The sequence below is a fragment of the Phasianus colchicus genome, chromosome 29, assembly GCF_987193195.1.
Source record: "Phasianus colchicus chromosome 29, bPhaCol1.hap1.1, whole genome shotgun sequence".
Classification (NCBI taxonomy): Eukaryota; Metazoa; Chordata; class Aves; order Galliformes; family Phasianidae; genus Phasianus; species Phasianus colchicus.
In genome coordinates this window covers 3,280,001-3,294,793 of record NC_143464.1, presented here as the reverse complement: position 1 = coordinate 3,294,793, position 14,793 = coordinate 3,280,001, and the positions used below count along the sequence as shown (strand labels likewise).

The 14,793-nt window shown below is 50.4% G+C and overlaps 1 protein-coding gene across 4 annotated transcripts in view; it reads right to left on the bottom strand.

Moving 5' to 3' along the window:
* Positions 1-14,793, bottom strand: part of CDK16 (cyclin dependent kinase 16) — a 101,847-nt gene that overhangs the window by 87,017 nt on the left and 37 nt on the right. For all 4 annotated transcript variants that reach the window (XM_090126776.1, XM_090126779.1, XM_090126778.1 and 1 more), the window contains exons 1-2: positions 14,675-14,793; positions 3,932-4,049 (exon numbers count right to left, since the gene is read on the bottom strand). The exon at positions 14,675-14,793 is cut by the window's right edge and continues 37 nt beyond it. In XM_090126776.1, coding sequence (XP_089982902.1) covers positions 3,932-4,040 — 109 coding nt within the window. In that variant the 5' untranslated portion in view covers positions 4,041-4,049; positions 14,675-14,793. The remainder of the gene's footprint in view (positions 1-3,931; positions 4,050-14,674) is intronic.

Sequence of the window (14,793 nt, the reverse complement as noted above, 5' to 3'; positions counted from 1 at the left end):
GGGTCACATTTAGGGTCACATTTGGGGACAGATCTGGGATTTGGGGTCACATTTGGGGTCACATTTGGGGACAGATCTGGAATTTGGGGTTGGATTTGGGGTCACATTTGGGGACAGATCTGAGATTTGGGGTCACATTTGGGGTCACATTTGGGGCCACATTTGGGGACAGATCTGGGATTTGGGGTCACATTTGGGGTCATATTTAGGGTCACATTTGGGGACAGATCTGGAATTTGGGGCTGGATTTGGGGTCACATTTGGGGACAGATCTGGCATTTGGGGTCACATTTGGGGTCACATTTGGGGACACATTTGGGGACAGATCCGGGATTTGGGGTCACATTTGGGGTCACATTTGGGGACAGATCTGGAATTTGGGGCTGGATTTGGGGTCACATTTGGGGACAGATCTGGGATTTGGGGTCAGATTTGGGGTCACATTTGGGGACATTTGGGGACAGATCTGGGATTTGGGGTCACATTTGGGGTCACATTTGGGGTCACATTTGGGGACAGATCTGGAATTTGGGGTTGGATTTGGGGTCACATTTGGGGACAGATCTGGGATTTCGGGTCACATTTGGGGTCAGATTTGCGGTCACATTTGGGGACAGATCTGGGATTTGGGGTCAGATTTGGGGTCACATTTGGGGACATTTGGGGACAGATCTGGGATTTGGGGTCACATTTGGGGTCACATTTGGGGACAGATCTGGGATTTGGGGTCACATTTGGGGTCACATTTGGGGTCACATTTGGGGACAGATCTGGAATTTGGGGTTGGATTTGGGGTCACATTTGGGGACAGATCTGGGATTTGCGGTCGGATTTGGGGTCACATTTGGGGACATTTGGGGACAGATCTGGGATTTGGGGGCGGATTTGGGGTCAGATTTGGGGACAGATCTGGAATTTGGGGTTGGATTTGGGGTCACATTTGGGGACAGATCTGGAATTTGGGGCTGGATTTGGGGTCACATTTGGGGACAGATCTGGGATTTGGGGTCACATTTGGGGTCACATTTGGGGACACATTTGGGGACAGATCCGGGATTTGGGGTCACATTTGGGGTCACATTTGGGGACAGATCTGGAATTTGGGGCTGGATTTGGGGTCACATTTGGGGACAGATCTGGGATTTGGGGTCAGATTTGGGGTCACATTTGGGGACATTTGGGGACAGATCTGGGATTTGGGGTCACATTTGGGGTCACATTTGGGGACAGATCTGGGATTTGGGGTCACATTTGGGGTCACATTTGGGGTCACATTTGGGGACAGATCTGGGATTTGGGGTCACATTTGGGGTAACTTTTGGGGTCACATTTGGGGACAGATCTGGGATTTGGGGTCACATTTGGGGTCACATTTGGGGTCACATTTGGGGACAGATCTGGAATTTGGGGTTGGATTTGGGGTCACATTTGGGGACAGATCTGGGATTTCGGGTCACATTTGGGGTCAGATTTGCGGTCACATTTGGGGACAGATCTGGAATTTGGGGTTGGATTTGGGGTCACATTTGGGGACAGATCTGGGATTTCGGGTCACATTTGGGGTCAGATTTGCGGTCACATTTGGGGACAGATCTGGGATTTGGGGTCAGATTTGGGGTCACATTTGGGGACATTTGGGGACAGATCTGGGATTTGGGGTCACATTTGGGGTCACATTTGGGGACAGATCTGGGATTTGGGGTCACATTTGGGGTCACATTTGGGGTCACATTTGGGGACAGATCTGGGATTTGGGGGCGGATTTGGGGTCAGATTTGGGGACAGATCTGGAATTTGGGGTTGGATTTGGGGTCACATTTGGGGACAGATCTGGGATTTGGGGTCAGATTTGGGGTCACATTTGGGGACAGATCTGGGATTTGGGGTCGGATTTGGGGTCACATTTGGGGCCACATTTGGGGACAGATCTGGAATTTGGGGTCACATTTGGGGTCACATTTGGGGACAGATCTGGAATTTGGGGTTGGATTTGGGGTCACCTTTGGGGACAGATCTGGGATTTGGGGTCACATTTGGGGTCACATTTGGGGTCACATTTGGGATTTGGGGTCACATTTGGGGTCACATTTGGGGTCACATTTGGGATTTGGGGTCACATTTGGAGTCACATTTGGGGACAGATATGGGATTTGGGGTCACTTTTGGGGACATTTGTGGACAGATATGGGGTCAGGTATGGGATTTGGGGTCACAGTTGGGGACATTTGGGAACAGATATGGGATTTGGGGTCACATTTGGGGACAGATCTGAGATATGGGGTCACATTTGGGGACAGATTTGGGATTTGGGGTCACATTTGGGGTCACATTTGGGGATATCTGGAATTTGGGGTCACATTTGGGGTCACATTTGGGGATATCTGGAATTTGGGGTCACATTTGGGGTCACATTTGGGATTTGGGGTCACATTTGGGGTCACATTTGGGGACAGATATGGGATTTGGGGTCACTTTTGGGATTTGGGGTCACATTTGGGGACATTTGTGGACAGATATGGGGTCAGGTATGGGATTTGGGGTCACATTTGGGGACATTTGGGGACAGATCTGGGATTTGGGGTCACATTTGGGGTCACATTTAAAGGGACATTTGGGGACAGATCTGGGGTCAGATTTGGGGTCACATTTGGAGTCACATTTGGGATTTGGGGTCAGATTTGGGGTCACATTTGGGGACATTTGGGGACAGATACAGAATTTGGGGTCACATTTGGGGACAGATTTGGGATTTGGGGTCACATTTGGGGTCACATTTGGGGACACAGATGGTGGCCCCGCTCTCTTAAAGGGCCAGGTGCCCCTGAAAGTTCGACCCTATTGATCTTAAAGGGACAGGGACCCTAAAAACTGCCACGCCCGGAACTCTTAAAGGGCCAGCGCTTCTTAAAGGGCCAGCCTGCTTGATTTAAAGGTACAGCTCCGCCTCTTAAAGGGACAGGAACCCATTTAAAGGGACTGCAGGGCTTCAAACCTCAATCCCATTCATCTTAAAGGGCCACACACTTCCTAAGAGGGCCAGATCCCCTCTTAAAGGGCCAGATCCCCTCTTAAAGGGCCAAACACCGCTTTAAAGGGCCACCAAACCCCCTTAAAGGGCCACCAAACCCCCCTTAAAGGGCTAGACTCTCATTTAAAGGGCCAGCCCCCCCCTTAAAGGGCCAGCCCCCCCTTAAAGGGCCAGACTCACATTTAAAGGGCCACCTCCCCCCTTAAAGGGCCAGACTCTCATTTAAAGCGCCAGACACCCCCCTTAAAGGGCCACCACCCCCTTAAAGGGCCAGACTCTCATTTAAAGGGCCAGCCCCCCCCCTTAAAGGGCCAGCCCCCCCTTAAAGGGCCAGACTCTCATTTAAAGGGCCAGACACCCCCCTTAAAGGGCTACCACCCCCTTAAAGGGCCAGACTCTCATTTAAAGGGCCAGACTCTCTTTTAAAGGGCCACCTCCCCCCCTTAAAGGGCCAGACTCTCATTTAAAGGGCCAGACACCCCCCTTAAAGGGCCAGCCTCCCCCTTAAAGGGCTAGACACTCATTTAAAGGGCCAGACCCCCCCTTAAAGGGCCACCACCCCCTTAAAGGGCCAGACTCTCATTTAAAGGGCCAGACCCCCCCCTTAAAGGGCCACCACCCCCTTAAAGGGCCAGACTCTCATTTAAAGGGCCAGACCCCCCCCTTAAAGGGCCACCACCCCCTTAAAGGGCCAGACTCTCATTTAAAGGGCCAGCCCCCCCTTAAAGGGCCAGACTCTCATTTAAAGGGCCAGACCCCCCCTTAAAGGGCCACCACCCCCTTAAAGGGCCAGACTCTCATTTAAAGGGCCAGACCCCCCCCTTAAAGGGCCACCCCCCCCTTAAAGGGCCAGACTCCCACTTAAAGGGCCAGTTCCCCCCCCCCTTAAAGGGCCAGACTCACCACCGTCACTATTGGGGCCGTCTCTGGTTTCCCCCAGACCCTTTTCGGGGCCGCGCCCCCCCCTCAGAGTCATGGAAAGCTGCCGCTTGATCTTCTTCATCCGGTCCATGGCGCGACCCTATAAGTTGTAGGGTGGGGGAAGACACCAAGTTATGGGGTCACTCACCCCCTCCCACCCATCCTATAGGGAAAATCCTCCTCCCCACCCTAAAAAAGGAAAGACCCCATAACGTCGAGAGGCAGATGAAAAGGTGGGGGGGATTCCCACCCTATAACCCAAAACCTCGGTGGGGTCTCTATGGGGTCTCTGTGGGGTTTGAGGCTTTGGGGTCCCTATGGGGTCTCTATGGGGTCCCTAAGGGGTCTCTGTGGGGTTTGAGGCTTTGGGGTCTCTATGGGGTCCTTATGGGGTCCCTATGGGGTCTGAAGGTTTTGAGGGCTCTATGGGGTCTTTATGGGGTCTCTATGGGGTCCCTATGGGGGTCTCCACGGGGTTTGAGGCTTTGGGGTATCTAGGGGGTCCCTATGGGGTCTCTGTAGGGTTTGAGGCTTTGGGGACCCCATGGGGTCCCTATGGGGTCCTTATGGGGTCTCTATGGGGTCTCTGTGGGGTCTGCGGCTTTGGGGTCTCTATGGAGTCCTTATGGGGTTTCTATGGGGTCTCTGTGGGGTTTGAGGCTTTGGGGTCTCTAGGGGGTCCTTATGGGGTCTCTATGGGGTTTGAGGCTTTGGGGTCTCTATGGGGTCCTTATGGGGTCTCTATGGGGTCTCTGTGGGGTTTGAGGCTTTGGGGTCTCTATGGGGTCCTTATGGGGTCTCTATGGGGTCTCTAGGGGGTCTCTATGGGGTTTGAGACTTTGGGGTCTCTATGGGGTCTCTATGGGGTTTGAGGTTTGGGGTCCCTATGGGGTCCTTATGGGGTCTCTATGGGGTCTCTATGGAATCTGAGGCTTTGGGGTCTCTATGGGGTCCCTATGGGGTCCCTATGGGGTCTCTGTGGGGTATCTGTGGGGTTTGAGGCTTTGGGGTCTCTATGGGGTCCTTATGGGGTCCCTATGGGGTCTGAAGGTTTTGAGGGCTCTATGGGGTCTTTATGGGGTCTCTATGGGGTCCCTATGGGGTCTCTGTGGGGTTTGAGGCTTTGGGGACCCCAGGGGGTCCCTATGGGGTCCTTATGGGGTCTCTATGGGGTCTCTATGGGGTCTGAGGCTTTGGGGTCTCTATGGAGTCCTTATGGGGTTTCTATGGGGTCTCTGTGGGGTTTGAGGCTTTGGGGTCTCTATGGGGTCCTTATGGGGTCTCTATGGGGTCTCTGTGGGGTTTGAGGCTTTGGGGTCTCTATGGGGTCCTTATGGGGTCTCTATGGGGTCTCTAGGGGGTCTCTATGGGGTTTGAGACTTTGGGGTCTCTATGGGGTCTCTATGGGGTTTGAGGTTTGGGGTCCCTATGGGGTCCTTATGGGGTCTCTATGGGGTCTCTATGGAATCTGAGGCTTTGGGGTCTCTATGGGGTCCCTATGGGGTCCCTATGGGGTCTCTGTGGGGTATCTGTGGGGTTTGAGGCTTTGGGGTCTCTATGGGGTCCCTACGGGGTCTCTGTGGGGTTTGAGGCTTTGGGGTCTCTCTGGGGGTCTCTATGGGGTTTGAGGCTTTGGGATCTCTAGGGGGTCCTTATGGGGTCTCTATGGGGTCCCCATGGAGTCTCTATGGGGTCCCTATGGGGTTTGAGGCTTTGGGGTCTCTATGGGGTCTCTATGGAGTTCCTATGGTGTCTCTGTGGGGTTTGAGGCTTTAGGGTCTCTAAGGGGTCTCTATGGGGTTTGAGGCTTTGGGGTCCCTATGGGGTCCTTATGGGGTCTCTATGGAATCTGAGGCTTTGGGGTCTCTATGGGGTCCCTATGGGGTCTCTGTGGGGTCTCTACGGGGTCTCTGTCGGGTCTGAGGCTTTGGGGTCTCTAGGGGGTTCCTATGGGGTCTCTATGGGGTTTGAGGCTTTGGGGTCCCTATGGGGTCCTTATGGGGTCTCTATGGAATCTGAGGCTTTGGGGCCTCTATGGGGTCCCTATGGGGTCTCTGTGGGGTCTCTACGGGGTCTCTGTCGGGTCTGAGCCTTTGGGGTCTCTAGGGGGTCTCCATGGGGTCCCTATGGGGTCGGAACCTTTGGGGTCTCTATGGGGTCTCTGTGGGGTCTCTTTAAGGTTTGAGGCTTTGGGGTCACTATGGGGTCCTATGGGGTCTCTATGGGTTCTGAGGCTTTGGGGTCTCTTTGGGGTCTCTATGGGGTCTCTGTGGGGTCTCTTTAAGGTTTGAGGCTTTGGGGTCACTATGGGGTCCCTGTGGGTCTCTATGGGATTTCTATGGGTTTCTATGGGCCTCTATAGGATTTCTATGGGTCTCTACTGGTTCCTATGAGATTTCTATGGGTCCCTATGGCTCTCAATGCTTCTCAATGGATCCCCATGGGATTTCTATGGGTCCCTATGATTCTCTATGGGATTTTTATGGCTCTCTATGGGCCCGTATGGGATTTCTATGTGTCCCTATGGCTCTCCATGGGTCCCTATGGATCTCTACGGGATTTCTATGGGTCCCTATGATTCTCTATGGGATTTCTATGGCTCTCTATGGGTCTCTATGGGATTTCTATGGCTCCCTATGGGTCCCTATGGGATTTCTATGGCTCTCTATGGCTCTCTATGGGTCCCTATGGGATTTCTATGGCTCTCTATGATTCTCTATGGGATTTCAAAGGCTCTCAATGGGTCCCTATGGGATTTCTATGGCTCTCTAAGATTCTCTATGGGATTTCAAAGGCTCCCTATGGGTCCCTATAGGATTTCTGTGCATCCCTATGGTACTCTATGGGTCCCTATGGGATTTCTATGGCTCCCAATGGCTCTCAATGTATCCCTATGGGATTTCTATGGGTTCCTATGGCTCTCAATGCTTCTCTATGGGTCCCTGTGGGATTTCTATGGGTTCCTATGGCTCTCAATGCTTCTCTATGGGTCCCTATGGGATTTCTGTGCATCCCTATGGGTCTCCATGGGTCTCTATGGGATTTCTATGGGTTCCTATGGCCCTCAATGCTTCTCTATGGGTCCCTATGGGATTTCCGTGGCTCTGTACAGCTCTCTATGATTCTCTATGGGATTTTTATGGCTCCCTATGGGTCTCTATGGGTCCCTATGGGATTTCTATGGCTCTCTATGGGTCCCTGTGGTCCCTATGGGATTTCTATGGCTCTCTATGGCTCCCTATGGGATTTCTATGGCTCCCAATGGCTCTCTATGATTCTCTATGGGATTTCTATGGCTCCCAATGGCTCTCAATGCGTCGCTATGGGATTTCTATGCATCCCTATGGCTCTCAATGCTTCTCTATGGGTCCCTATGGGATTTCTATGGCTCTCTATGGATCCCTGTGGGTCCCTATGGGATTTCTATGGCTCTCTATGGGTCCCTATGGGATTTCTATGCGTCCCTATGGCTCTCAATGCATCACAATGGATCCCCATGGGATTTCTATGGGTCCCTAAGATTCTCTATGGGATTTCTAAGGCTCTCCATGGCTCCCTATGGGTCTCTATGGGATTTCTATGGCTCTCTGTGGGATTTCTATGGCTCTCTATGGGATTTCTCTGGGTCTCCATGGCTCTCTATGGGTCCCTATGGGATTTCTATGCATCCCTATGGCTCTCAATGCTTCTCTATGATTCTCTATGGGATTTCTATGGTCCCTATGATTCCCTATGGGATTTCAAAGGCTCTCTATGGGTCACTATAGGATTTCTGTGCATCCCTATGGATCTCTATGGGTCCCTATGGGATTTCTATGGGTTCCTATGGCTCTCAATGCTTCTCAATGGGTCCCTATGGGATTTCCGTGGCTCTGTACAGCTCTCTATGATTCTCTATGGGATTTTTATGGCTCCCTATGGGTCTCTATGGGTCCCTATGGGATTTCTGCGGGTCCCTATGGGATTTCTATGGGTCCCTATGGGTCCCTAAGGCTCTCTATGGTTTTCAATGGGTCCCTATGGGATTTCTATGGCTCCCTATGGCTCTCAATGCTTCTCAATGGGTCCCTATGGGATTTCTATGGGTTCCTATGGGATTTCTATGGGTCCCTATGGCATTTCTATGGCTCCCTATGGGTCTCAATGGCTCCCTATGGGATTTCTATGGCTCTCTATGGCTCCCTATGGGATTTCTATGGCTCTCTATGGCTCTCTATGGGTCTCAATGGGTCTCTTTGGGATTTCTATGCGTCCCTATGGCTCTCAATGCTTCTCAATGGGTCCCTATGGGATTTCTGTGGCTCTCTATGGGATTTCTATGGCTCCCTATGGGTCCCAATGGCTCCCTATGGGATTTCTATGGGTCCCTATGATTCTCTATGGGATTTCTATGGCTCTCTATGGGTCCCTGTGGGTCCCTATGGGATTTCTATGGCTCTCTATGATTCTCTATGGGATTTCAAAGGCTCTCAATGGGTCCCTATGGGATTTCTATGGCTCTCTAAGATTCTCTATGGGATTTCAAAGGCTCCCTATGGGTCCCTATAGGATTTCTGTGCATCCCTATGGTACTCTATGGGTCCCTATGGGATTTCTATGGCTCCCAATGGCTCTCAATGTATCCCTATGGGATTTCTATGGGTTCCTATGGCTCTCAATGCTTCTCTATGGGTCCCTGTGGGATTTCTATGGGTTCCTATGGCTCTCAATGCTTCTCTATGGGTCCCTATGGGATTTCTGTGCATCCCTATGGGTCTCTATGGGTCCCTATGGGATTTCTATGGGTTCCTATGGCCCTCAATGCTTCTCTATGGGACCCTATGGGATTTCCGTGGCTCTGTACAGCTCTCTATGATTCTCTATGGGATTTTTATGGCTCCCTATGGGTCTCTATGGGTCCCTATGGGATTTCTATGGCTCTCTATGGCTCCCTGTGGTCCCTATGGGATTTCTATGGCTCTCTATGGCTCCCTATGGGATTTCTATGGCTCTCAATGGCTCTCAATGCGTCGCTATGGGATTTCTATGCATCCCTATGGCTCTCAATGCTTCTCTATGGGTCCCTATGGGATTTCTATGGCTCTCTATGGATCCCTGTGGGTCCCTATGGGATTTCTATGGCTCTCTATGGGTCCCTATGGGATTTCTATGCGTCCCTATGGCTCTCAATGCATCACAATGGATCCCCATGGGATTTCTATGGGTCCCTAAGATTCTCTATGGGATTTCTAAGGCTCTCCATGGCTCCCTATGGGTCTCTATGGGATTTCTATGGCTCTCTGTGGGATTTCTATGGCTCTCTGTGGGATTTCTCTGGGTCTCCATGGCTCTCTATGGGTCCCTATGGGATTTCTATGCATCCCTATGGCTCTCAATGCTTCTCTATGGGTCTCTATGGGATTTCTATGCCTCTCAATAGGTCTCTATGGGATTTCTATGGGTCCCTATGATTCTCTATGGGATTTCAAAGGCTCCCTATGGTTCCCTATAGGATTTCTGTGCATCCCTATGGATCTCTATGGGTTCCTATGGCTCTCAATGCTTCTCTATGGGTCCCTATGGGATTTCCGTGGCTCTGTACAGCTCTCTATGATTCTCTATGGGATTTTTATGGCTCCCTATGGGTCTCTATGGGTCCCTATGGGATTTCTATGGCTCTCTATGGGTCCCTGTGGTCCCTATGGGATTTCTATGGCTCTCTATGGCTCCCTATGGGATTTCTATAGCTCTCAATGGCTCTCTATGATTCTCTATGGGATTTCTATGGCTCCCAATGGCTCTCAATGGGTCCCCATGGGATTTCTATGCATCCCTATGGCTCTCAATGCTTCTCTATGGGTCCCTATGGGATTTCTATGGCTCTCTATGGATCCCTGTGGGTCCCTATGGGATTTCTATGGCTCTCTATGGGTCCCTATGGGATTTCTATGCGTCCCTATGGCTCTCAATGCATCACAATGGATCCCCATGGGATTTCTATGGGTCCCTAAGATTCTCTATGGGATTTCTAAGGCTCTCCATGGCTCCCTATGGGTCTCTATGGGATTTCTTTGGCTCTCTGTGGGATTTCTATGGCTCTCTGTGGGATTTCTCTGGGTCTCCATGGCTCTCTATGGGTCCCTATGGGATTTCTATGCATCCCTATGGCTCTCAATGCTTCTCTATGGGTCTCTATGGGATTTCTATGCCTCTCAATAGGTCTCTATGGGATTTCTATGGGTCCCTATGGGTCCCTAAGGCTCTCTATGGTTTTCAATGGGTCCCCATGGGATTTCTATGCATCCCTATGGCTCTCAATGCTTCTCTATGGGTCCCTATGGGATTTGTATGGCTCTCTATGGATCCCTGTGGGTCTCTATGGGATTTGTATGGCTCTCTATGGGTCCCTATGGGATTTCTATGGCTCTCTATGGCTCCCTATGGGATTTCTATGGCTCTCTATGGGTCCCTATGGGATTTCTATGGCTCTCTATGATTCTCTATGGGATTTCAAAGGCTCCCTATGGGTCCCTATAGGATTTCTGTGCATCCCTATGGATCTCTATGGGTCCCTATGGGATTTCTATGGGTTCCTATGGCTCTCAATGCTTCTCTATGGGTCCCTATGTGATTTCCATGGCTCTGTACAGCTCTCTATGATTCTCTATGGGATTTTTATGGCTCCCTATGGGTCTCTATGGGTCCCTATGGGATTTCTATGGCTCTCTATGAGACTCTATGAGATTTCTATGGCTCTCTATGGGTCCCTATGATTCTCTATGTGTCCCTTTGGGATTTCTATGGCTCTCTATGGGTCTCTTTGGGATTTCTATCGCTCTGTATGGGTCCCTATGATTCTCTATGGCTCTCTTTGGGATTTCTATGGCTCCCTGTGGTCTCAATGGCTCCCTATGGCATTTCTATGGCTCTCTATGGGTCCCTATGGGTCCCTATGGGATTTCAATGCCTTTCTATGATTCTCTGTGGGATTTCTATGGCTCTCTATGGGTCCCTCTGGGTCCCTATGGGATTTCTATGGCTCTCTATGGGTCCCTATGGGATTTCTATGGCTCCCTATGGCTCTCAATGCTTCTCAATGGGTCCCTATGGGATTTCTATGGCTCCCTATGGGATTTCTATGGGTCCCTATGGCTCTCTATGGGTCCCTATGGGATTTCTATGGCTCCCTATGGGTCTCAATGGCTCCCTATGGGATTTCTATGGCTCCCTATGGGTCTCAATGGCTCCCTATGGGATTTCTATGGCTCTCTATGGCTCCCTATGGGATTTCTATGGCTCTCAATGCTTCTCTATGGGTCCCTATGGGATTTCTATGGCTCTCTATGATTCTCTATGGGATTTCAAAGGCTCCCTATGGGTCCCTATAGGATTTCTGTGCATCCCTATGGATCTCTATGGGTCCCTATGGGATTTCTATGGGTTCCTATGGCTCTCAATGCTTCTCTATGGGTCCCTATGGGATTTCTATGGCTCTCTATGGCTCCCTATGGGATTTCTATGGCTCCCAATGGCTCTCAATGCGTCGCTATGGGATTTCTATGCATCCCTATGGCTCTCAATGCTTCTCTATGGGTCCCTATGGGATTTCTATGGCTCTCTATGAGACTCTATGAGATTTCTATGGCTCTCTATGGGTCCCTATGATTCTCTATGTGTCCCTTTGGGATTTCTATGGCTCTCTATGGGTCTCTTTGGGATTTCTATCGCTCTGTATGGGTCCCTATGATTCTCTATGGCTCTCTTTGGGATTTCTATGGCTCCCTGTGGTCTCAATGGCTCCCTATGGCATTTCTATGGCTCTCTATGGGTCTCTATGGGTCCCTATGGGATTTCAATGCCTTTCTATGATTCTCTGTGGGATTTCTATGGCTCTCTATGGGTCCCTCTGGGTCCCTATGGGATTTCTATGGCTCTCTATGGGTCCCTATGGGATTTCTATGGGTCCCTATGGCTCTCAATGCTTCTCAATGGGTCCCTATGGGATTTCTATGGCTCCCTATGGGATTTCTATGGGTCCCTATGGCTCTCTATGGGTCCCTATGGGATTTCTATGGCTCCCTATGGGTCTCAATGGCTCCCTATGGGATTTCTATGGCTCCCTATGGGTCTCAATGGCTCCCTATGGGATTTCTATGGCTCTCTATGGCTCCCTATGGGATTTCTATGGCTCTCAATGCTTCTCTATGGGTCCCTATGGGATTTCTATGGCTCTCTATGATTCTCTATGGGATTTCAAAGGCTCCCTATGGGTCCCTATAGGATTTCTGTGCATCCCTATGGATCTCTATGGGTCCCTATGGGATTTCTATGGGTTCCTATGGCTCTCAATGCTTCTCTATGGGTCCCTATGTGATTTCCATGGCTCTGTACAGCTCTCTATGATTCTCTATGGGATTTTTATGGCTCCCTATGGGTCTCTATGGGTCCCTATGGGATTTCTATGGCTCTCTATGAGACTCTATGAGATTTCTATGGCTCTCTATGGGTCCCTATGATTCTCTATGTGTCCCTTTGGGATTTCTATGGCTCTCTATGGGTCTCTTTGGGATTTCTATCGCTCTGTATGGGTCCCTATGATTCTCTATGGCTCTCTTTGGGATTTCTATGGCTCCCTGTGGTCTCAATGGCTCCCTATGGCATTTCTATGGCTCTCTATGGGTCTCTATGGGTCCCTATGGGATTTCAATGCCTTTCTATGATTCTCTGTGGGATTTCTATGGCTCTCTATGGGTCCCTCTGGGTCCCTATGGGATTTCTATGGCTCTCTATGGGTCCCTATGGGATTTCTATGGGTCCCTATGGCTCTCAATGCTTCTCAATGGGTCCCTATGGGATTTCTATGGCTCCCTATGGGATTTCTATGGGTCCCTATGGCTCTCTATGGGTCCCTATGGGATTTCTATGGCTCCCTATGGGTCTCAATGGCTCCCTATGGGATTTCTATGGCTCTCTATGGCTCTCAATGCTTCTCAATGGGTCCCTATGGGATTTCTATGGCTCCCTATGGGATTTCTATGGGTCCCTATGGCTCTCTATGGGTCCCTATGGGATTTCTATGGCTCCCTATGGGTCTCAATGGCTCCCTATGGGATTTCTATGGCTCCCTATGGGTCTCAATGGCTCCCTATGGGATTTCTATGGCTCTCTATGGCTCCCTATGGGATTTCTATGGCTCTCTATGGGTCTCTATGGGTCCCTATGGGATTTCTATGGCTCTCTATGGCTCTCTATGGGTCTCAATGGGTCTCTTTGGGATTTCTATGCGTCCCTATGGCTCTCAATGCTTCTCAATGGGTCCCTATAGGATTTCTATGGCTCCCTATGGGATTTCTATGGCTCCCTATGGGTCTCAATGGCTCCCTATGGGATTTCTATGGGTCCCTATGATTCTCTATGGGATTTCTATGGCTCTCTATGGGTTCCTGTGGGTCCCTATGGCTTTTCTATGGCTCTCTATGGGTCCCAATGGGATTTCTATGGCTCTCTATGGGTCCCTCTGGGATTTCTATGAGTCCCTATGGCTCTCAATGTTTCTCAATTGATCCCCATGGGATTTCTATGGGTCCCTAAGATTCTCTATGGGATTTCTACGGCTCTCTATGGGTCCCTATGGGATTTCTATGGCTCTCTATGATTCTCTATGGGATTTCAAAGGCTCTCTATGGGTCGCTATAGGATTTCTGTGCATCCCTATGGATCTCTACGGGTCCCTATGAGATTTCTATGGGTTCCTATGGCTCTCAATGCTTCTCTATGGGTCCCTATGGGATTTCTATGGGTTCCTATGGCTCTCAATGCTTCTCTATGGGTCCCTATGGGATTTCTATGGGTTCCTATGGCTCTCAATGCTTCTCTATGGGTCCCTATGTGATTTCCATGGCTCTGTACAGCTCTCTATGATTCTCTATGGGATTTTTATGGCTCTCTATGGATCTCAATGTGTTCCTATGGGATTTCTATGGCTCTCTATGAGACTCTATGAGATTTCTATGGCTCTCTATGGGTCCCTATGATTCTCTATGGGTCTCTTTGGGATTTCTATGGCTCTCTATGGGTCTCAATGGCTCCCTATGGCATTTCTATGGCTCTCTATGGCTCCCTATGGGATTTCTATGGCTCTCTGAGATTCCTATGGCTCTCTATGATTCTCTATGGGATTTCTATGGCTCCCTATGGGTCTCCATGGCTCCCTATGGGATTTCTATGGCTCCCTATGTGTTCTATGGATCTCTTTGGGATTTCTATGGCTCCTTATGGTCTCAATGGCTCCCTATGGCATTTCTATGGCTCTCTATGAGTCTCAATGGTTCCCTATGGGATTTCTATGCATCCCTATGGCTCTCAATGCTTCTCAATGGGTCCCTATGGGATTTCTATGGCTCCCTATGGGATTTCTATGGGTCCCTACGATTCTCTATGGGATTTCTATGGCTCTCTATGGGTCCCTATGGGATTTCTATGGGTCCCTATGGCTCTCCATGGGTCCCTATGGGTCCCCATGGGATTTCTATGGCTCTCTATGTGTCTCTATGGGATTTCTATGGGTCCCTATGATTCTCTATGGGATTCCTATGGCTCTCAATGATTCTCTATGGGATTTCTACGTCTCTCAATGACTCCGTACGGCATTTCCACGGCTCCCAACGGCTCCCCGCGTTTCTCAATGATGCTTCCGGTCCCTCCTCCCCCCCCCCCCCCCCCTTTCCTTCCCGTTTCGTCCGTTACCGCCTCAGCGCCTCTCCCGGTCCCGGTAATCCTCAGCCATGGCGGATCCGGGCCCGACCCCGCGGGCGGTTCCGGTGGGGCCGGGCCGGTCCGGAGATAGGAATGGCGGCGGCGGCGGC